At 46.4% G+C, this 16,121-nt stretch overlaps 1 protein-coding gene across 4 annotated transcripts in view; it reads left to right on the forward strand.

Moving 5' to 3' along the window:
* The window catches only part of ASPHD2 (aspartate beta-hydroxylase domain containing 2), a 42,044-nt gene extending 28,913 nt beyond the window's left edge, over positions 1-13,131 (forward strand). For all 4 annotated transcript variants that reach the window (XM_033956410.1, XM_033956409.1, XM_033956408.1 and 1 more), the window contains 2 exons: positions 1,481-1,594; positions 11,929-13,131. In XM_033956410.1, coding sequence (XP_033812301.1) covers positions 1,481-1,594; positions 11,929-12,038 — 224 coding nt within the window. In that variant the 3' untranslated portion in view covers positions 12,039-13,131. The remainder of the gene's footprint in view (positions 1-1,480; positions 1,595-11,928) is intronic.
* Positions 13,132-16,121: the final 2,990 nt, after the last annotated feature.

The following is a 16,121-nucleotide window of genomic DNA, read 5'->3' on the forward strand; positions in this document are numbered from 1 at the left end:
CCCCACGCTCTCTACGATCATCTTCTTCAAACTTACTAACAATTCCCTCTTTGAAAATCATTGGCACAAGAAGAAATGATATATTTCCTGTTATGGCCCCTAAATTGTGGAATTCTCTGCCAAGTTATATTAGAAATGAAAAAGATCTTTCATCTTTTAAAAAAATTTTAAAAACTTTTTTGTTTCAAGACGCTTTTGATGTGTAATATGGCCTATCTTGGACCCCTTACATTTTGGTACGAATATCAAACTCATTAATCCCCTTTCCTCCCCACTGTTTTTTCCTTTTATGTAATTTCCAATAGAGAATGAAGTTGTAACTTTTCCCTCCTTTCCTCTTCAATCATGTTTGTCTCTAATTCAATTGCTAAAATGTTAATTGATTTATGTAGTTTGTTTTGTGATTAGTTTGTCCAATTGTATGTGAGACCACTATCTAGTGGCTTTTTAAATTGTACATCGCTTAGAAAATTTGTATAAGCGATTCATCAAATGGTAATAAAACTTGAAACTTAATTACAGTTCGGTAACATAATATAGTAACATAGTAAATGACGGCAGATAAAGACCCGAATGGTCATCCAGTCTGCCCAACCAAACAGTCCTCAAAAGAACTTATCAGGCAAAGGTCTCCGCCCCAACCTTTTTGTAAGTAGTATTTGCTGTTATTTTGATTTCACTTATTGGTTTTCTTGGGATACTTTTACAAATCACTTAATCCAGGGATCTCAAAGTCCCTCCTTGAGGGCCGCAATCCAGTCGGGTTTTCAGGATTTCCCCAATGAATATGCACTGAAAGCAGTGCATGCACATAGATCTCATGCATATTCATTGGGGAAATCCTGAAAACCCGACTGGATTGCGGCCCTCAAGGAGGGACTTTGAGACCCCTGACTTAATCCCCCGTTGCCCCAGGTACATTAGATAGAGCATGAGCCCACCAAGACGGATAAGGAAAAAAGCTTGAGCGCCTAAATGTAAACCACTTAAGCTATAAGTGGTAGATAAATGCTAAAAATAAATAAAATCTCATGCATATTCATTGTTGAGATTCTAAAAATCTTACTACCGAGGCTGGGTGTACCCTAAGAACTGGTGGAGAATCCCTGTTCTAGGCAGTCAAGCTTGTATAGCTGATAGCTGCGAGATACTCTTACCTAGCTGCAGTGAATATGAAATATACATAAGGTATACATAAGTATTTTGCCTACTTAGGTAGAGGTGAATAACCCACTGGTCAAGACTCGTGTTCCTTTATGTTGGAAAGATTATCAAGGTAAGAACTTAATCTTACCATATCGGTAGTAAATATGAAATATGCATAAGATACATTTTGCATGCATTAGAAATCCAGTGTGTCTACAAATTTTCTCTGTGTTGTTCATGGCTGTCCTGATTGACTGGCTTCAAGGACCCCAGGACAGGTTTGGAAAGCCATAGTATAAGCTGATTATTTTCTCTGCATGTCTTGCAATTGAAGGTCTGAAGACTCCCAGTAATTGTGAACTGGTGGTTGGGGGAGAGCCGCAGTGCTGGGCAGAAGGACGATGTCTTCTGTTTGATGATTCTTTTCTGCACGCTGCTTTCCACGAAGGTAAGTCCTTTAACAGCAGTCGTCTTCCAGGGCTGAAAATGGTCCTATTGGGCAGAGCTGCATATATTTGGTCTGAGAGGTAGGTTAATTTGCCGAGCTTGGTTATGCAAACATACTCAACATATTCACTTAAGAGCCACAACATGTGGAAAACACACGGCCCTCCCTCTTAATAGCCAACTGGGCTTGCAGAACAATGGATTGTTTGGTTATAAAAATGCTTATTAGATGAACTTTGTAGCTATAAAATAGTTCTTACAAATTAAAAGTGTGAATTTTTTTTTAAAAGTTCATTTTTAATTGAACGATAAATGTGAATTAGTGATTAAGGGCTCCTTTTACGAAGCCGCATTAACAGTCTAACACGCGTAATAGCGCACGCTAAACTGCCAGCCGCGCTAGACGCTAACCCCAGTATTGAGCTGGCGTTAGTTCTAGCCGCGTAGCGCGGGGTTTAGCGTGCGCTAAAACTGCCTACGTGGCTTCGTAAAAGGATCCCTAAGTAAGGCAACAAGTAGCCAAGACAAACATAAAGAGAAGCATTCTTCCTAAATTAGCTCAAAGTTCTTATCATTTTTTTAGCCAATATTTAGAACATTTAGGACTATTTAAAATATTTATATTTCTAACTAGCTGATGCCCCGGCGTTGCACGGGTATTTAATTATAGCAATAACACTGTAAATGGATTCAAATAAAGATACTTTATAGTGGTGAATGAAATTATTTTTTTACAGCTTAATAAAAAGTACAATATTCAAATTATAATGTGAAATATTTGACAAAATGAATACAATACAACTAACGCAAAACGTGATTATAAACAACATTTTTCATTTCACCTCCTGGAGCAAGAACATATAAATTCTTGGGTGAACCCACCCTTGAGCAAGCAACATAGAGTTGTGGGCCGCGAGACCCCCAGAACATATCACCCCAGGTAGTGAGGGATCTGCATACCAAGTTTCGTTCAAATCGGTGAAGCCGTTTTGGAATTACTGTGAGAATGGCAGCTTTTTACATTTTTTCCATTAACATGAATGGGTGAAATATGATTTTCTGTTTGTAGCTCCGCCCACGTGTGCATGTGGGCCGCGAGACCCCCAGAACATATCACCCCAGGTAGTGAGGGATCTGCATACCAAGTTTCGTTCAAATCGGTCAAGCCGTTTTTGAATTACTGTGAGAATGGCAGCTTTTTACATTTTTTCCATTGACATGAATGGGTGAAATCTGATTTTATGTTTGTAGCTCCGCCCACGTGTGCAGGTGGGCCGCGAGACCCCCAGAACATATCACCCCAGGTAGTGAGGGATCTGCATACCAAGTTTCGTTCAAATCGGTCAAGCCGTTTTTGCGTGATCGTGGCACATACACACATACATACACACATACATACCTCCGATTTTATATATATATATATATATAGATTTATTTATATATTTATTTCTAATATTTATAAACCGCCTAAAATTAAGCAGTTAACAATTGAAAAACATTCACAATAATTCACACATTCAAATAACATTGCAATTACATAGCAATCTCATCCCCTAAAAATAGTTTTGAGAGCTCAAATAATTTACACATTAGCCATCACTGTATATAAAGTGCAATAACTACAGCTTAAAATAAATCTACCAGGTAGTTAAAAAAAAAAAGCCTCCACAAACAGTTAGTTGTGCCTTCAACATCTTTCTAAATTGTAAGCAGTCTGAACAGGTCCTCAGGATACCAGGGAGGTAATTCCAAAATTTGACCCCCTGCTACAGACAACATTGCCACTCTGGATTTAACATACCGGACAGTTTTCCCCATTTCATAAGAACATAAGAAATGCCTACGCCGGATCAGACCCTAGGTCCATCTATTCCGGCGACCCGCACACGCGGAGGCCAAGCCGGGTGCTCCCAGTTGGAGACTCTGGTTACCCGTATCCATCAATATGTTTTGCAAGGAGGTTAATCTCATAGTACCCTCAGACCTTAAGTTCCTGCTCGACTGATACACCTCCCACAAAGATTGAAAGTTCAAAGGAACAGATCCATACAGGCTCTGATGTATCACTGGCAACATTTTATAACAATCCTATGCAACGCTGTGTAGATTCCACCTTACAGAATAAATAGCAAGAGTGGTGATCGATTAAACTGAAATGAGAAATGCAATAAATGAAGTAACTTAAACCTGAAATTGCTCAAAAACAGAAAAATCATTTGTGGCTCTCATAAAAGTGGGCAACAAATTCCAAAGATGCAGGCCAATAAGAAAGCATTCATGTCCTTATCCCAGCTAATTGCACCATTTTTAGAGAAGGGATGGAGAGTAGCACACTTGAAGGTTATATCATTTGCCAGCAGCTTGCATAGACAAGTACAACTCATCCATATGAAAGATTGAAAAGTCATAACTAAATAATGTAAACAGGAGCTATGCAAATGTAATGCCAGTTACTGTGTCTTATAAAAGTCTTCACACCTTTGTACATTTTCCATATTCAGCCCTCTAAAGAATTCAGTTCAGAATAAGGAGGAATTTGTTTCACTGATCTATTCATATACAGTGGTACCTCGGTTTACGAGTGCACCGGTTTGCGAGTGTCTTGCAAGACGAGCAAAACATTTGCAAAATCGGTGCCTCAGAAACCAAGCATGGCTCGATTTATGAGTGCCCCCCCCCCCCCCCGCAATCCGCCACCCTCCCCCCGTGATCCCCCCCCCCCGATGCGATTGGGCACCCCCCCCCATCATGATCCGGCACACCCCCCCCGACGCTTCTTACCCTCATCTGGGCACCGGCATGTCCTGTGCTTGGTGCCGGTGCCCGAAGATTGGCCTCCTCTTCTGCTAGGCCTTGAGCATCTGAGCATGCTCAAGGCCTGAGAGTTCACGTTCTAAACGTGAACTCGCAGGCCTTGAGCATGCTTAGATGCCTTCGGGGGGAGCAATGCCGGTTCTCATGGGGGGGGAACGCATCAAAGCGAGTTTCCATTATTTCTTATGGGGAAACTCACTTTGATTAAATGAGCATTTTGGATTACGAGCATGCTCCTGGAATGGATTATGCTCGTAATCCAAGGTACCACTATATATATATATATATATATATATATATATATATATATATGTGTGATCTTTTATGGGAAAAGGTGACTACGTAAAGTCACTCAAAACAAAAATTAGGTTTTATTGAATTCTGTTAGAGCAAACAATTTGTAATATGACAGTCCAAACCCAATCCTTTTATGTGGAAAAAAATTTTTTTTTAAAAAGTTACAGAAATTGAAAAGTAACTTTTGCAGACTGTCTGTGGGCCCATGACGTGAAAAACAGATCATGCTCAGCATTTTGGATCTTCAACTTTAGGCATCTTTTCCCAGAGATGATCACATATTCAACACTTTTAGCCTGAAAGAACAATTGTGGACGTATTCAGAATATTAGCCACATAGTAAATGATGGCAGGTAAAGGCCAGCATGGTCCATTCAGTCTGCCCATTTCCTATGCCTTTTTTCCTGTAAAAAGTGTGGAAGTTATTTTATCCCAGGACAAGCAGGCAGCATATTCTTAACGTATGGGTGACGTCACCGACGGAGCCCCGGTACGGACCTTTTTAACTAGAAAGTTCTAGTTGGCCGCACCGCGCATGCGCGGGTGCCTTCCCGCCCGACGGAGGAGTGCGTGGTCTCCAGTTTCTTCGTTTCCGCGGAGCGAAGAAGACGCATGTGCTTTTCAACGGCCGTTGAAAACTCTCAATTTGCCTTCCCGCTCGCGATTTTTGATCCAATTTTGGTTCTATTTTTGTCTTTCGACTTCATTCTTCTAAAAAAAAAAAAAAAAAATTCTTTTCGTGTCTTTTTCCTTATTTTTGCAGCCGGCCCCGGCGGGGCCTGTTGTAATCATCCAAGCCTCCGGGTTTGATTTCGCGGAGGCCGTGTTTCCCTTCATGCCCCCTCAACCGGGCTTCAAGAAGTGCCAGCGGTGTGCACGCCCGATCTCTTTAACTGACCCACACAACTGGTGCCTTCAGTGTTTGGGTCCAGAGCATCGGGCTGACACCTGCACCCGCTGTGCTACTCTCAAGAAACGCACTCTTAAGAACCGGCAAATACAGCAAAATATTCTTTTCGGTACCGGTTCTACCATGGATCAGGCCCCGACGTCGACGGCACCGCCTAAATCGGCACCGACCACATCGACACCGCCTGATCCTCCTTCGGGGTCGATAGCGCCAGGTAAGCCGGCTAAGATGCCTTCCACTTCCCTTGAGCGACCTCCAGCTACAGCGGTGACCCCGGTTCTTCCGACGTCCCGCCGCTCCCGTAAACGCTCCGCTCCGATCACGGTGAGTGCCTCGTCATCGGCCTCCTCATCGCCGGAGCGTCGAGCAGCACCTATGGTACCGAAGAAATCTAAAGCGGTACCGGTGCCCCCATTGGAGGACCGAATCTCGGCCATCCTCCAGGACAAGCTTCAGGAGCAGCTACAGAAGCAACTCCAACAGCTCCTTCCAACCTTACTGGCACCGCTCCTTCCGGTACCGGTCCAGCCCGAGCTTCGCACCGCTCCACCGGTATCCACCCCCTCGGTACCGTTGAACACATCCATGCCGGTCTTATCTGCTCAGCCTGCACTTCAGACTTGCTCGGCAGAGGACCCTTCCCAGGCCCCAGATCGACGCCGGTCGTCTCGGGATCGGGATCGGCACCATTCCTCCAGGGACAGAGATCGACGCCGGTCTTCATCCCCCGGCACCGTATCCATGCGATCTGGCAAGTCCCTTTCTAAAACCCGCCATACTGAACCGGCTATCAGGGACCCAGACCTATGGGAACAATCCCCACTCGGTACCGAGGAGGATGCCTCTTCTACAGATGAGGAACCCTCCATGGCTGAAACCACTTCTAAGCCTGAGCAATCCTCCTTCACGAAGTTCCTTCGGGAGATGTCAGCGGCTCTCTCCATCCCCCTTGAGTCCGACTCTAAGAAGTCCCAGGCCTTTTTAGAAGCTTTGGACTTCGACCAACCTCCCAAGGAGTTTCTTAAACTTCCTGTACATGATATCCTCCGGAAAACATTTTATAAAAATTTGGAGACTCCATTGACTGTTCCAGGTGCCCCTAAAAAACTGGACAGCTTATACCGGGTCATCCCTATTCCGGGATTTGACAAACCCCAATTGCCCCATGAGAGCCTCCTTGTAGAGTCCACTCTCAAAAAATCTCAAGGCTCCAGCGTTTATGCCTCCACCCCTCCTGGCAGAGAGGGAAAGACAATGGACAAATTTGGAAAGCGCCTGTACCAAAATGCCATGCTGGCTAACAGAGCCAACAATTACACCTTTCATTTTTCATTTTATATGAAACACCTGGTCCAACAACTTTCTGCTCTAGAAAAATATATACCTGAGCGTAAGGTCCCACTCTTCCAACAGCAGATTTCCAACCTCCTTCAGCTCAGAAAGTTTATGGTGCGCTCGATTTACGACTCCTTCGAGCTTACTTCACGAGCCTCCGCACTGGCTGTGGCCATGCGACGCCTAGCCTGGCTGAGGGTGTCTGACCTTGATGTAAACCACCAGGACCGTCTCGCCAACGCGCCCTGTCTTGGTGACGAACTTTTTGGGGAGTCTCTTGATACCACAACACAAAAACTTTCGGCTCATGAGACCAGATGGGACACCCTCATTAAACCCAAAAAGAAAACTCCACCGGCACGACCATACAGGCCTCAGTCCTCTTATCAACGTCGATTCTCTGCTAGGCCGCTGAATCCTCCTCAGCAGCAATCTCGCCGTCCTCGCCAACAACAGCACACTCAGGCTCGCTCTCAGTCTCACCAGGCGACCAAGCCTCTCCCTCAGACTAAACCTCCTCAGCCCTTTTGACTCCTTTCTCCAGGGCATAGCCAGTCTCCACCCTTCGATGCCTCTTCCTCAACCTATCGGAGGCCGCCTCACCATCTTTCTCCAACGCTGGGAGGCCATCACATCAGACCTGTGGGTTCTCAACATCATCCGCCACGGATACTCACTAAGGTTCCAGACTCTTCCCATAGATCATCCTCCCGTAGAGTCTGCTTCTCACTCCTCCCAAACTCCTCTCCTCCTCAGGGAGGTCCAATCCCTCCTCCTCCTCAATGCCATCGAAGAAGTTCCTCCAGACCAAAGGGGTCAGGGATTTTACTCCTGCTACTTCCTGGTACCCAAGAAAACGGGAGATCTTCGTCCCATCTTAGACCTCAGGAACCTCAACAAGTGTTTGGTCAAAGAAAAGTTCAGAATGCTCTCCCTGGCCACGCTTTATCCTCTTCTATCTCAACACGACTGGCTATGTTCCCTGGACCTCAAGGAGGCCTACACTCACATCCCAATCCATCAGGCTTCGCGTCGCTACCTCCGATTCCAGATACAAAATCACCACTATCAGTACAAGGTGCTGCCCTTTGGTCTCGCATCATCACCCAGGGTGTTCACCAAGTGCCTGATTGTGGTAGCGGCTTTTCTCAGGTCCCACAACCTACAAGTGTTCCCATACTTGGACGATTGGTTGGTGAAAGCACCTACATCTCCGCTTGTGCTGCAAGCCACTCATCAAACCATCTCTTTCCTCCATCTCTTGGGGTTCGAGATCAATTATCCCAAGTCACATCTGCTTCCTACGCAGCGCCTGCAGTTCATCGGAGCAGTTCTCGATACCAATCAGATGAGGGCGTTCCTTCCTGCCGACCGGCACTGGACGCTACTTCACCTTTGCCGGCAGGTGCTCCTTCATCCATCCATCCCCGCTCGCCAGATGATGGTCCTTCTAGGCCACATGGCCTCAACAGTCCATGTGACTCCTCTGGCACGACTCCACCTCAGGATACCTCAATGGACCCTTGCCAACCAATGGTCACAGACCACGAATCTTCTTTCTCATCCCATCTCTGTGACATCGTCTCTTCAGCAATCTCTTCAATGGTGGTTGAACTCCTCAAATCTCTCCAGGGGACTTCTCTTCCATCCGCCTCCTCATTCCATGGTCATAACCACGGATGCTTCCCCCTATGCATGGGGGGCCCACTTGGGCGATCTCCGCACCCAGGGACTTTGGACCCCTCAGGAGCGTCAACATCACATCAACTTCCTGGAGCTCAGAGCCATGTTTTATGCTCTCAAGGCTTTCCAGCATCTCCTCTACCCTCAGGTTCTTCTCCTGTGCACGGACAACCAAGTCGCCATGTACTACATCAACAAGCAAGGCGGCACCGGATCTCGTCCCCTTTGTCAGGAGGCCCTCCGAATCTGGACCTGGGCCATAGCCCACAATCTGTCCCTCAGGGCTGTCTATATCCAGGGCGAACAGAACTCCCTGGCCGACCAGCTCAGCCGCATCCTGCAACCTCACGAGTGGACCCTGGACCCTCCTACTCTCCACTCCATTTTTGCTCGCTGGGGCACCCCGCAAGTGGACCTGTTTGCAGCTCCTCACAACCATCAGCTGCCCCAGTTCTGTTCCAGACTCTTCTCTCCGCATCGTCTGACCCCAGATGCATTCCTACTCGACTGGACGGATCGGTTCCTCTATGCCTTTCCTCCACTCCCTCTGATGTCGCGGACCTTGTTCAAGCTCCGCAAGGACAGGGCCACCATGATTCTCATCGCCCCCCGGTGGCCCCGACAGCACTGGTTCTCCCTCCTGCTCCAGCTCAGCTCCAGGGAGCCCATTCCTCTTCCTGTGTTTCCTACTCTGCTTACACAGCAGCATCAGTCTCTACTGCACCCCAATCTGTCTTCCCTCCACCTGACTGCTTGGTTTCTCTCGGGCTGACCTCTCCAGATACCCTGTCTCAGCCTGTCCGTCGCATTCTGGATGCCTCCAGGAAACCCTCCACGCTCCAATGTTACCATCAGAAGTGGACCCGGTTTTCCTCTTGGTGCCTCCTGCATCATCACAATCCCACCTCATTGGCGGTAGAGACCATTCTGGACTATCTGCTCTCTCTGTCCGAGGCTGGTCTCAAGTCTACCTCAATCAGAGTCCACCTCAGTGCCATCACTGCGTTTCATGAGCCTATCCTCGGAAAACCTCTCACGGCTCACCCTCTGGTTTCCCGCTTCATGAGAGGCCTCTTCAACATCAAACCACCTCTACAGCCTCCTCCTGTCGTCTGGGACCTAAATGTGGTTTTGTCTGCCCTCATGAAACCTCCTTTTGAGCCTCTTGCTACTACTTCGCTCAAACTTCTCACATGGAAGGTGCTTTTCCTCATTGCCATCACCTCTGCCAGGAGGGTCAGTGAGCTGCATGCACTGGTCGCCGATCCACCGTTCACTGTTTTTCACCATGACAAGGTGGTTCTGCGTACCCATCCTAAATTCCTTCCCAAGGTGGTTTCGGCTTTTCACCTCAACCAATCTATTGTATTGCCTGTCTTCTTCCCGAAACCCCATTCTCATCCTGGGGAACAGGCGTTACACACACTGGATTGTAAACGTGCCCTTGCATACTACCTTGACCGTACCAGGGCTCACCGATCCTCTCCTCAACTTTTTCTGACCTTCGATCCCAACCGTCTGGGTCGTCCTGTCTCTAAACGAACGCTGTCCAATTGGCTTGCTGCCTGTATTGCGTTCTGTCACGGCCCACAGGGTCAGAGCTATGGCTGCTTCTGTGGCTTTCCTCCGTTCCACGCCTATTGAGGAAATCTGCAAGGCGGCCACTTGGTCTTCAGTTCACACGTTCACTACTCACTACTGCCTGGATACCTTCTCCAGACGGGATGGACACTTCGGCCAATCTGTGTTACAAAATTTATTTTCCTAATGGCCAACCATCCCCCCTCCCTCTCTGTTAGCTTGGAGGTCACCCATACGTTAAGAATATGCTGCCTGCTTGTCCTGGGATAAAGCACAGTTACTTACCGTAACAGGTGTTATCCAGGGACAGCAGGCAGATATTCTTACGACCCACCCACCTCCCCGGGTTGGCTTCTTAGCTGGCTTATCTTAACTGGAGACCACGCACTCCTCCGTCGGGCGGGAAGGCACCCGCGCATGCGCGGTGCGGCCAACTAGAACTTTCTAGTTAAAAAGGTCCGTACCGGGGCTCCGTCGGTGACGTCACCCATACGTTAAGAATATCTGCCTGCTGTCCCTGGATAACACCTGTTACGGTAAGTAACTGTGCTTTAAGTGTTACTGTGAGTAGAAATGCTGCATTCCATCTTCATGCTTTTTAGGAAAATTCTATGTTTAATCCGACATTAAACCACTGCACCACACACTCTCATGACATCTTTTATAGCGGCAACTTTTAAGCGATGGAAAATAAAAAAAGTGTAGCTATTCGAGTAGGATGTCTATGAAGGGAAAAAAATTAATTGATCTACTAAGTAGGCTGGAGCCATACCAGATATTACTTTGTAACACAGGCAACCAAACTTAAACTGCACTCTAGCTTCCATAGGGAGCCAGTTGGTCTGACTTTTTTTCAATTTAAAAATCAGACAGATTGCTGTGTTCTGTATAAATTGAAATTGAGCCACGTTTTTTTTTGTTGCCAGCCAGATGAATAATATTGCAATTGTCCAGGGTACTCAAGACGAAGGACTGAACTAACAATCTAAAAAAATTTATCATCAAAATACAATCTGATCACTCTAACCCCACCCCCCACTCCTCTTTACAAAACCGTGATAGTGTTTTTTAGTGCAGGCCGATGCACTGAATGTCAGGAGCAGCGCAGAGCATTCAGCGGGCCGGCCTGCACTAAAAAACACTATTGCAGTTTTGGAAAAGGGGGAGGGGGTAAGTTTCCAAAGCATGAAGAAACATTCTTTCACCAATTCATCAACTTGATTAATCATAGATAGATTCCTATCCAAATGAGCACCTAATATTTTGATGGTAGACACTATGGGATATGTGATTCCGTTTAAGGTTTAACATATTTGGGCAATGGTAGGAAAAGGATGGAAAGGTTGGGAGTTGTATTTGGGAGAGGGACATTGTTGAAGGGATAATGGTAGAGTGAGTTTGCACTGGCTTTATATATTATAGAGGATGAGTTATTCTTCTGGTCACTGTTTATTGAATAAACGTGTTTAGTTAGGGTTCAGGAAGGCATACATGTAACTTTCCATATGCAGCTCAACATGAGCTTTTCTCCTTGTTTTTTATATGCTCATCTTCCCAAAGCAGAAGAATCTCAGCTGGGCTCAAGTTGAGCTTCATCTGTCAATTACTGTGTTTACAAGGAGCACGGGACCATCTATTTGATCACACAGGCAACCTGGCACAGTAGCCAGCAGACCTCTGTCTCATCAACTCACTGTTTGTTCTCTGCTGCTTAGGTTCGGCAGATGATGGGCCTCGAGCAATCTTTATGGTTGACCTATGGCACCCAAATGTGGCAGCCGCCGAACGCCAAGCTCTCGATTTTATCTTTGCTCCTGGACGATGATTCAACTCCACTCCCAAGAGCACGTTCAGAGATGAGGCCGATGCTGGGAGGAACAGTTACATGTGGTTCGTTAGTGGAGTTTGCACCACCAGAAACGCACCTCAACAAAAAGCTTTATTTATAACTTACACCATCCACTGTTCATAGCACCTTTATTTTTGTTACTGTGGATGAAATCTTCCTACTTGTATTTTTTCCTTATGTTGGTTTATCCATTGGCTTGCCAATGATTTTGTTAGCAAAGAAATGCATTTATTTTCATTCAGTGATAGAATGCAATGCTACTTAAAATGTATTATTTAGCTACTGTGTTTTTTGCAGTGTTCAGAGCTATAGAATAACATTTTTTAAAAAGTAGTTTCTTATCTTAAACTTCTTGTGATCATCTTTAAAAAGCAAATTACAAGTGGGACATGACCTACAAAGTCCTTGTTTGCAGTTACCCTAGGAAGAACTTTTTTCTCAGAGACTTATCTTGCTTAACTGGAAATTACAAATAAGCAAATAATCTTGCTTAGTTCATGTTATGATCTTGAATAATCTCTAACTGTAACAGAACCAGCAATTAGGCTGAGTCGAGGGCTTTTCCTCGCCGTCTCCAGTATGTAAGACTTACTTAAGCTGTTAGCGGCTTTGAATGATGTTGAGTTTCGATGACAAGAGATGCCTCCGGAAGGGATTAAGTACAGCCTCTGGTTTTCTATACAGACTGCCTTTGCAAGTATTGTTATAAAGGGCCTTTTCTGTAAGACCGCAACGTAATGTTGACTAAAAAGGTGGAACAACTGTCTTGCTTCAAATGAAATGGTGCAGACTGGTAAGAGTTTTGCCAAGGTTTCTAATGTCATAAACTTTGTAACCACCCTGTCTAAATACTTTCATTCCACTCTTATGTGGAGAGAAGATTCTAAATCTTGGAATCTGACCAAAGCTTATCTCCCTCCCACTCTGCATTAAAAAGTCTTTATTACCGTTGACTACTTAAACTCAAAGATCCTGTTTCCGTGCTTGTACAACGGCCATTGTGTATTTAATGTAAGAAAAAGAGTTGCAACTGATTTCATTTTATTCTGTAATAAAACTGTAGGCAATATGGCAATGATAAATTCTTTACCTTCTAAAATGAGTTTTTACTCTCTTGCAATATTTCATACAGCAGTGTTCAGAAATAGGATTTTATTTCTCTTTAAACCAATGAAGTCGCAGGGGGTTGGGGGGAGGTTGCCTTGTTCATAGCCTTGAAAATGAGGCTCTCTAGCACTTCCTTCTGCTCTTAGCTGAGGACTGATCACAAAAACTGAGCAAAAGCCAGTGCCAAAACAAGGTGATGCACCCATGTACATACTGGTGATTCTTTTTTTTTTTTTTTTGGAGGGGGGGGAGATTTACTCTAAACTGTGTACGCTGACAAATTTACAATGTGAAACAAAATTAAAGATTCTTCACCCTTATAACTAACATCTCTATCCCTCTGCTTTTCTTGTTGATTAATTTTATTCTGGGGGTCATTTTTAGTTGCCTTTGTTATAGAAGTGCCTGTTTCAAGGGAACCAATGTAAGTAGTCTTTGACAACTTTTATGGTTGCATAATTACTGTGCAGCAATTTTTGCAGACGCTGGACTGGGGCAAAGCATTGCATGTACAGTGGTACCTCGGTTTACGAGTGCACCGGTTTGCGAGTGTTTTGCAAGACGAGCAAAATATTTGCAAAATCGGTGCCTCGGAAACCGAGCATGGCTCGATTTACGAGCACCCCCCCCCGTGTGATCCGGCACCCCCCCTGCCTCGAACTGGCACCCCCCTGCCATGATCCCACCCCCCCCCCGATACGATTGGGCACCTCTCCCCCCGCCACGATCTGACCCCCCCCCCGACACGATTGGGCACTCCCCCGACACGATCCGACATCCCCCCCAACACAATTGGGCACCCCCCCCCCCCCGCCGCTTCTTACCCTCATCTGGGCTCTTGAAGATCGGCCTACTCGTCTGCTGGGCCTGCGAGTTCACGCTCAGATGCTTAAGGCCCAGCAGAGGAGGAAGCCGATTTTCAAGAGTGCCCAGATGAGGGTAAGAAGCGGCGGGGGGTGCCCAATCGTGTCAGGGAGGGTCGGATCGTGGCGGGGGGGTGCCGGTTCGAGGCAGGGGGGGTGCCGGATCGCAGGGGGGGTGCCTGATCGCGGGGGGGGGCCTTCGAGGGGAGCAATGCCGGTTCTCGGGGGGGGGGGGGAACGCATCAAAGCGAGTTTCCATTATTTCCTATGGGGAAACTCGCTTTGATAAACGAGCATTTTGGATTACGAGCATGCTCCTGGAACGGATTATGCTCGTAATCCAAGGTACCACTGTACTTCTGAAAATATTAAATGTGCCTTCCCCTCCACTGTTACCATACTTTCCAAACTGGCTCAGTATACATGCCCTGTGCATGTAGAAACTTACTTGAAGGTGCAGTGGGTGAAAAACAATTTTCAGGAGGAGTAACTATTTTATTACCTCTCTGACTGTCTAAGCCTAAGGAAGAGATGAGAATCCTGTATATTGCAGGATATAAGAGCTTTATTGTTGTGAAATCATTTTTATTGAACATGAGAAAATACAGGTAATATGAAGAGTGGATATGCAAATAGATATACCGTATTTGCCGGCGTATAGGACGACTGGGCGTATAAGACGACCCCCCAACTTTTAGTTAAAAAATAGAGTTTTGTGTTATACTCGCCGTATAAGACGACCCCTTCTTCCGCACACCTTCTCTACCGCCCCGGGTGCAGCACAGCCGGCCAGGTTCCCTTACTTTTGTGGCACTTCCCCGACCAACCGACAACAGCCCCGGTCCGACAAACCTCCCTGCCCTTAACCGCGAATCTAAATTACCTTCTTACAGCTGCTGTAAGAAGGTATTTAGATTCGCGGCTACAGGGCAGGGAGGATTGTCGGACCTGGGCTGTTATCGGTCGGTCGGGGAAGTGCCACAAAAGTAAGGGAACCTGGCCGGCTGTGCTGCAACCGGGGCGGGGCGGCCGCCCCTCTCTCTTGGTAGCCACTCGAACCGCGAGGCTACTCTCCTTCTCCTTACCTGCCATGCCTGCAGCACAGAGCCGAACGGAAGTCTTCCCGACGTCAGCGCTGACGTCGGAGGGAGGGAGGGCTTTGTTTAAGCTTTGTTTAAGCCCTCCCTCCCCTCCGACGTCAGCGCTGACGTCGGGAAGAATTCCGTTCGGCTCTGTGCTGCAAGCAGAGAAGGTAGGGAGAAGAAGAGCCGCGCGACTGAGTACATCCAGCCCCGCAAGTAAGGGCATGTAAACTGTACCCGGCGTATAAGACGACCCCCGACTTTGGGGAGGATTTTAAGGTACTGAAAAGTCATCTTATACGCCGGCAAATACGGTAGTTATATAAATAAGCAATCAACTACCACTGTATACTTTACAAACCAGTTGTTCACCACCCACCCAAGAGCTTTAATAACTCAAGAGAAGTGTCAGGTCTTACACTGAGATTTCTCTGAACACAAACGGGGTTTTCGATAGGACGTCCAAAAGTCAGGGCGGGGAAACAACCATTTTCGAAACTGCAATATGTCTTATCTTTTTTTTTTTAAATTATGTATCTAGATGTTCTGGCCCTTAGGACATCTATCTTTTTGGCCATTTTCAAAAATGTACATTCAAAATAAGCCCCTTTGGACATGGGAGGGGCCAGCATTTTAATGGGCTGGCCACACAGACATGCTAACAGAGCAGTGTGACACCTTAGGGGGCTTTACTGTAAACGTCACATAAAAGGTGCCAAGTACACATTTCACCATAACCCCTTTATAGCGTATGGTGAGCCCTCCAAAACTCCCTCAAAACCTACTATTCCCACCTGTCTACCACCCCAATAGCCCTTTTGGCTGCAGGTGTCGCTTATATGGCAGTACAGTAGGTTTTGAGGGAGTTTTGATGGCCTCATATTTTCCACCATAAATGTAGTGGGGAGGGGAGGATGTAGGCTGAGATCCCCCCTCTCTATGGTTCACTACACTGCCCACCAGGCTACTCCAGACACCTTCTTGCCTCTCCACTAGGATTACCCATA

The sequence above is a fragment of the Geotrypetes seraphini genome, chromosome 8 (assembly GCF_902459505.1).
Source record: "Geotrypetes seraphini chromosome 8, aGeoSer1.1, whole genome shotgun sequence".
NCBI lineage: Eukaryota > Metazoa > Chordata > Amphibia > Gymnophiona > Dermophiidae > Geotrypetes > Geotrypetes seraphini.